Source organism: Micropterus salmoides, unplaced genomic scaffold (assembly GCF_014851395.1).
Source record: "Micropterus salmoides isolate LMB-PRFRI ecotype aquatic unplaced genomic scaffold, ASM1485139v1 Ms_hic_scaffold_6, whole genome shotgun sequence".
Classification (NCBI taxonomy): domain Eukaryota; kingdom Metazoa; phylum Chordata; class Actinopteri; order Centrarchiformes; family Centrarchidae; genus Micropterus; species Micropterus salmoides.
Window position 1 is genome coordinate 4,925,791 of NW_024044348.1, and position 6,832 is coordinate 4,932,622.

At 40.9% G+C, this 6,832-nt stretch overlaps 1 protein-coding gene across 1 annotated transcript; it reads right to left on the minus strand.

Annotated features, from left to right (window-relative positions):
* Positions 1-636: 636 nt before the first annotated feature.
* Positions 637-6,267, minus strand: LOC119890273 (TP53-binding protein 1-like). The gene is made up of 7 exons (XM_038701454.1): positions 6,235-6,267; positions 5,412-5,591; positions 4,125-4,313; positions 3,903-3,997; positions 3,415-3,611; positions 1,057-1,193; positions 637-959 (listed from the first exon to the last, which is right to left on the minus strand). The coding sequence occupies exons 2-7, from the start codon at positions 5,473-5,475 to the stop codon at positions 772-774; spliced, it is 870 nt and encodes a 289-aa protein (XP_038557382.1). The 5' UTR covers positions 5,476-5,591; positions 6,235-6,267; the 3' UTR covers positions 637-771.
* Between the last annotated feature and the right edge of the window lie 565 nt (positions 6,268-6,832).

Here is a 6,832-nt window from a genome sequence, read left to right on the forward strand (position 1 = left end):
GTCAAAAGAACACATTTTGGCTTGTGGCCTTCACCCGGGCCACATCCAAGAGACTGTTGGCTTAGCTTAGCATAGCAACTGTGGACATAGTCAGGCTGGCTGTTTCCACTCTTTCTCCTAAGCTAAGCTCTCCGTCTCCTGGCTGTAGCTACATATTTAGCGTAAGACCTGAGTGGTACCAATCTTATCTCTGCAAGAAAGCGAATAAGTGTGCTTCCCAAAATGGCTAATAATTAAGTACTCAAGTAGTAGTAACTTACAGTAGGTCAAATCTCTTAACCTGCTTTATAACAGATCCCCTAAAAATAACCCTGGCAAACCTGCTTTATAAAACAGACCTCAGGACATTGTTTCTTCAAAGACAAGCTGCTGTTGAATTTTTAAAAGTAATCTTTCAATGCTGTGAACATTACGAATGCATTGTATTGGGTTGGAAGCAGAAATCTCAGCGACAGATCTCAACAGCTTAGCACATACATCTGACGCTTATCTGCACAATAAAAGACCACTAGAATTAAGTGGGAAAATTGTTTGTTTTTTTGTGGTTTGGGTATAGCTCATTGTCCCTGTATATAAACTGTAAATAGTAAAATCTTGTATGTACCATTGTCTGTAGACGAAATAAACATCCATTGATTAAAATGAAACGAGGTCACAATTTATTATCCCATAAAAACAGACAGGATAAAGTTATATACAGCAGAGGCATGCAACAGAACTAATGCTGAACATTTAACATGGTTGAAGGCATTTTGCACATGTGGAGTCAGATTATGAGGAGGAGTAGTCGTGGCGATACTGAGGCTTGCTGTGGAAACCCAGGCGCTCCCCACAGATGAGACTCTGGATGAGCCACTCAGGTGACACCAACGGGACTTCCTGTGATGTCACATTTTTCTCTACCAATGGTGGACAGGCATGGTCTGTCACCACAACATCATACTTGCCAGCAGGAATGTCTGCAGATGGAGGGAAGAACAAACTCTCAGTATCGTATTTTTTCAAAGCTAATTATTCGGATGTTATTGTTGTGGGTTCTGTGGTGCGAGTCTGTACCCGAGCTGTCCTTGTCTGCCTGGAACTGTCGGACAGAGGAACCTCCACCCATGTTGATCAGCTGTGCCCAAAGCTCCACTGGCTTCTCAAACACCAGAAGGACCCGCAGAGCCTTGAATGGGCTGCAGCGGGGATGCCTGATTTGAGAGGAAATAAAATATTATAACAGGAAGTCCAGTTGCCTTTGACCGATCACCTCTACATCACAATAAATAACATTTCCAGGGGTGTTTTTTTTTGCTACTTTTGGCATGAGAAGGGCTGCTCTACATGGGCGGTATCCAAATTCACATCCAATTTACACTGAACATTTACTCATTTGGCAGACGCTTTTATCCAAAGTGACTTACATTTGAGGAACAACATACAAGCATCAAATACAGCACGAGAACTACAACTTACAATACATACTAGTAAGAGCACTAATAAATACTAGAAAAGCCTCAAATATACTCTGGAGCGGACAACTTCTGTTTGTACTACTTTCTGCAGTCAGCTTGGTGGACACGTTCCACACATGCGCAACAGATCGGTTGGTGCCCTGGTAGCGTAGCGGCTGGGCAATCATAAAAAAGGAGGAATGTGGATGTCCGCAAAGACTCTACGTGTCTTTCTGCATCTTCGAGTGGCCTTTTATTGTGGCCAGCCTAAGGCACACCTGTGCAATACCCATGCTGTCTGATCAGCATCTTAATATGCCACACCTGTGAAGTGGATGGATTATCTCAGCAAAGAAGAAGTGCCCACTATCACAGATTTAGACAGATTTGTGAACAATATTTGAGAGAAATAGGCCTTTTGTGTACATAGAGAAAGTCTTAGATCTTTGAGTTCAGCTCATGATGAATGGGGGGAAAAAAACAAAAGTGTTGTGTTCATAATTTTGTTCGGTGTACTATGTAGTGGATTATTTTGACTGTCCCCCATTTTATTTCAACAAGAATTTTTTGCTCTGCACAAAATCCTGCAATGGAACAAAAAGCAAAAAAAAGAGGTGAGAAAAGGTCTGTGTTGCATTTTATAGATGTGGGAGGGCATACCAGAAGGTTAATACTGTCCCCCTCATTCTACCCTTGACCACCTGAGTCGCAAGCACAAGCTCCCTCGCCACCTTTCCATCCTCTAGCAGCCAAGTGTCTTTGTTACGGTATAATTGTTAGCTACAGTAACCAACGAGAACAGAATAACTGCACTACCTGTTTGTCTGGTTCTAATGTGGTCTCTCAGCTGGACTCTGATAGCGGGCCTGACAGAAGAGGGTGATAGCATTTACGGACCATTTGAGACCAGCTAATCTGTTTTTAATAACCAGTGGTTTGTGTAGGATCCACATTTGCATCCACTGCTGGCTGCATGATCATGTTTCCTACAGCTTCAGGTTGTGTACTGTTTTTCTCAACCACAACATCCACGAGGAGAAGTCCGACACTATCTATTAAAGCCCAACCGATAAAAGATTTTTAAGACCGATACTGATCAGCTAATATTATTTTCAGAAACACAAAACATAAACAAAGATTATCCCCTAACAATCGGTTATTTGTAGTTTTGATTTAGCACTTTGAACAAAAGTACAGCTGATTGCTGAGGATCTGTTACAAACCAGTGTGTTGCCAACAGGGGAGTTGCAGTGTGCTCTCTGGTGGACAAATTGTGCAACAACACCACTCATGATTGATGGATCACTTACAGATTTATCTGCAATTAGCTCATATCTGCCACTGATTTATCAGTTGGGCTCTCTCTCTCTGATACTATCGATCACAAACCACCCACTGCAGCCCACATGGGACAGTCTGGCAATTCAGCAAGAAAAAGAGTAAAATGCAGGATGGGCATTCCTAATGATCTATTTTGCTTTCAGACATTTTGTGAAGTTATCAGGGCATTTGTGATGCACAGTTAATTTACAGTCTTAATGGCCCACTTCACAAATGCACATTTGCAAATCCCCAAGGATTTTGTGAAACTGGCCCGTTTTACTACAACTGATCCAACACTGGCGCCCCGCTCACAGCGACAACCCTTGATGCAACCTAGTCCTCCTTTGATTAAAGCCAGGGGACATATTTCCTTGCTCAATATGTATGATACATTAAAGAGTTTATCAGGTACATGTGTCTATATTGATATACATATGTTGATTTTTTCTATTAGGTTATATTTTTCTACATACTAACTTTCTTTCTTGGATAATAATAATAATTTTACTGTGTAACAGGCAGAATACATCCAGCAAACCTTCTGGGTTTATACAGATTGACAGTGATCTATCAGAAAAGAAAACGCTTAGCTCTGTCACTTGAATCCAGTAAACCCCAGGAATGAAGAGCAACAGAAGGTGGAACTTCATCTTACCATTCTACTATAGTGTCATCTGGCCCCATGCCAGCAGGCAGCAGGTAGTTCCTGTAGTTGAGCAGCTTGTTATCTTTGCAGCAGTCTCTCACCCAGATGTGTGACACACACGGCACACCGCTGGCCAAACACAGCAAGTACTTCCTTGTACGACAGTGCTGGTCTGCAATGAGCAAGCTCTGGTAAGCTGCCTTACACTGAAGAGGGAACCAAACACAGAAAAGGAAGACATGGATGTGAGTGCTAAGGACAAACCTGCATTATTTATATACTGTGAGCTGCACTTTTACATGATATGTATCACCATGTATAAGTACATTAAAATATGAGCGTACAAAACAACTCCTTAAACTAAAAAAACATGAAAAATACTAGCACAAATTCTTCTCTGAAGTTCATTAAAATGAATATTTTAAGGTTATAAAATCCTGGAGGATTGTTTTAGGCATTAATCTTAACTTTCTACTCAAAAGAAATGTTGCTCTTACCTGTTCTTCATTGAAGTCTGGCAGGATGAAGCCTCCACCTGCCTGCAGCTGAGACTCTGTATATACTTTGTTAAAGGGACCTGTCTGCACGTATTCTGTTGGGGGGGCAAAATGTTTACAATAATTATTGAACCAACAAGCATTAAAGGAAGCAGGAAGGAAGCTTCAGCATGCTGCAGTCAGCGTGCATTATAATCCTCATTTTGTCGTCGTCTGCCTCACCCTCCTCATCATCACTGATGGACCTGTTGGTCAGCCGGTCGATCTCAGACGAGGCAGTCAGCATAAAGGCGAAGCCCATAAAGAGAGACGCGTTCTGGGGCAGCGGACCGTGAGTGTCTGCCACATCACAAGGCTGACCGGGGAGATCTGTGCCGCTGCCAGAGGTGTTGCACACACCGACACGCTGAGCTGGAGACAGAAATACAGATAGTAGGAAATACGGCAAGCGTAGGAATCAGATAAAATGAAAGTTGTGAATTTAAAAGGTCTGTTCATCTAAATTACAAAGACATTTTCTCTCTAACCTCTAGGGAAATCTGGCCCTACACATTGTTTTATCTGCTGTGAGATTTATGAAGTAGTTCTTATTAAAGCTGCTGACTGTGTGCATGTAAAAACATCTCTTTTTGGCATTTCCTTCGAGTTAAGTCAGTGATTATCCCTGGCAATTTTAATATTACTATATATCAAATACTGTAGATTATGTTTTATTACTTTTACTTTGTAATTATTGTTGTTGTATTTTTTTAAACTGAAGCACCTTGGTTGTTTTAATTGTGCTATATATATATATAAAATTGATATTGATATATTGATGTATAACACTATCTGCAAGGCTACATACAACTCGAGGTAAGAAGATTATCTTTCTGTAATTTGGCTGAACTGACCTTTTGAGCATCAATTAATATACACTTGCTGAATTAAAATAATTTTCAATGCAAATACACCCGTGACTTTACAAAAATGCACGTCCCCTTCCCTCCACCTGTGGACCATCACCATGGTAATACTACTGCACTTGATTAATTACCATGTCAGCCTCAGCAGCAGACCGCAAACAGCAGCAGAGGATGGACACAGACCATACGAAGGTCGAAATGTCTCAGTTATTCTCAGTACAAAAATAACACATTACTGACTCCATATCACACAAGAACAACATCTGAAATCTGACAGTGATCACTTGGTCTAGTGAATTAAAATTTCACATGCTCAATTCAATGTAAACAAGAGGTTAAAATCATTTTTCTAAAAAACATTTTACACCAGCAAAGTTCATACTGACACAGAAGGCAAATTAAAACCTTAAATATTTTATATCAAAGCACATTTACACAGGAATATTACATTATGTTTAAAATCTAAAACTTATAGCTTTGTTGAGGAATATAATCATGTAGATTTATGTAGTCAGATAAAAAAAATATATAAAAGAAAATTAGTAAAAACAACCCCCCTCCCAGTTCAGGTGCGGTCATGGCTTTGGTGAGCGGGTCTCCATACCGGCTCTGGCCCCCGGGCCCTTGCGGCCTCTCTTTGCCGGTGTCCTGTCATCCTCGGAGGTCATCAGCTTCCTCTTGCCAGACGGGCCAGGGGTTCGGGGGCTGCTGGAAGAGCTGCGGTTGGGAGTGTTCTGACCCTCGGGGGCTCCTCTGCGCCTCCTTTTCCCCTCCACCAGGTTATCTAAGGAGTTTCCAGATGCATAACAGCACTGAGTTTATGACAGAATCTGTGACTGAGCAAGTAAACCTTTATTAAGTTATGAAAAGATAACACACAGATCTGGTGAATATTTTTAAATTTCAGATTTTCTAATTAAAGAGAAATAAAACATCTAAAAACAGTGTTTATCTGCCTGTGTCCACGATATGGCCAAAAATGTTAACACAATAAAAAGTTTCATATCTTTTGATATCGATCTAAATATCAAATCATTATTTCTTTCGAGTTTCAAGGCAGAGTAAAAGCTGAAGAACCCCGATGGTCAATTGTGGTTTAAACTCTTCTTTATGGTCAGAACAAACACTTGAGGCTAAACAGTGGATCACTTCACAAATCTGAGGCAGAACATTCAAAACAATTATAATAAAATCTTTGTCAACAAATGTGCATGAGAAAAATTTGTTAAAAGCTTTTTTTTCCCCAGTCCTTTTTCCTCAGCAAAATAAACATCTTAATAAAAATTCTAATTTGTGTATGATTCAAGTTTATAAAATCAAATATTTATTGAACATTTGTTATATTATTATATATTATGTTATTGAAATAAGTTGCAATAATTATTGTTATTGTTTTATTGTCCAGCTGTAGGCTGCGGTGGTCTTACCAAGGCTGATGTCGGAGGCCTTGGCCAGGGGAATGACGGTAGGGCCCGAGGCTGTGCTGCTCCCTCAGCTTGTTTCCCTGCTCCAGAGACAGGATGACCGAGGTCCTTTGTACCACTGCCTCTGGCCGTCCTTCTCCACACTGTGAAGAGCTCCTGCCCCTCTGTTTTATGGCCCCTCACAACACCTGCACAGGTGCAAACAAGATGTAAGATTATCAGTAAGTTTTTTTGAGAATATTCGTTTTTTTGATATTAGCCTTTTATAAAAATATGCATATGGATGGACAGCAGAGACACTGAATATGATGCCGGAGTGGTTTAGGAGGTTTCTGCAGACACTACGGTTGGGGCGATGTCTACAATGAAACATCGGGATGGACGAGGTTATCTGGTGCGCGGGCGCATGCCCGTGGGTGCAGCACTCATTTATGTACATGTGTTCCTGCACAGACTAGACTCGGTAAAAAAAATTGGCAGACTATTAAGTTACGTTACAAGTCATGGTGGATTTTTTACGGACCAGGTAAAGCAGCAGTGAACACCAGAGTGCAGATGTTGGTTTCAGTTGTTTGATAGGCTGCGTCATTAATGAGCCGAC

Excerpts from the sequence above, each read along its gene's own strand:
- LOC119890273 (XM_038701454.1), bottom strand. The coding sequence starts at position 5,475 with ATGACCTCCGAGGATGACAGGACACCGGCAAAGAGAGGCCGCAAGGGC. Across the intron at positions 4,314-5,411 it reads GGGCCCGGGGGCCAGAGCCG|CTCAGCGTGTCGGTGTGTGC; the intron begins GTATGGAGACCC and ends TTCTGTCTCCAG. Across the intron at positions 960-1,056 it reads GGCAGACAAGGACAGCTCGG|ACATTCCTGCTGGCAAGTAT; the intron begins GTACAGACTCGC and ends CTCCATCTGCAG.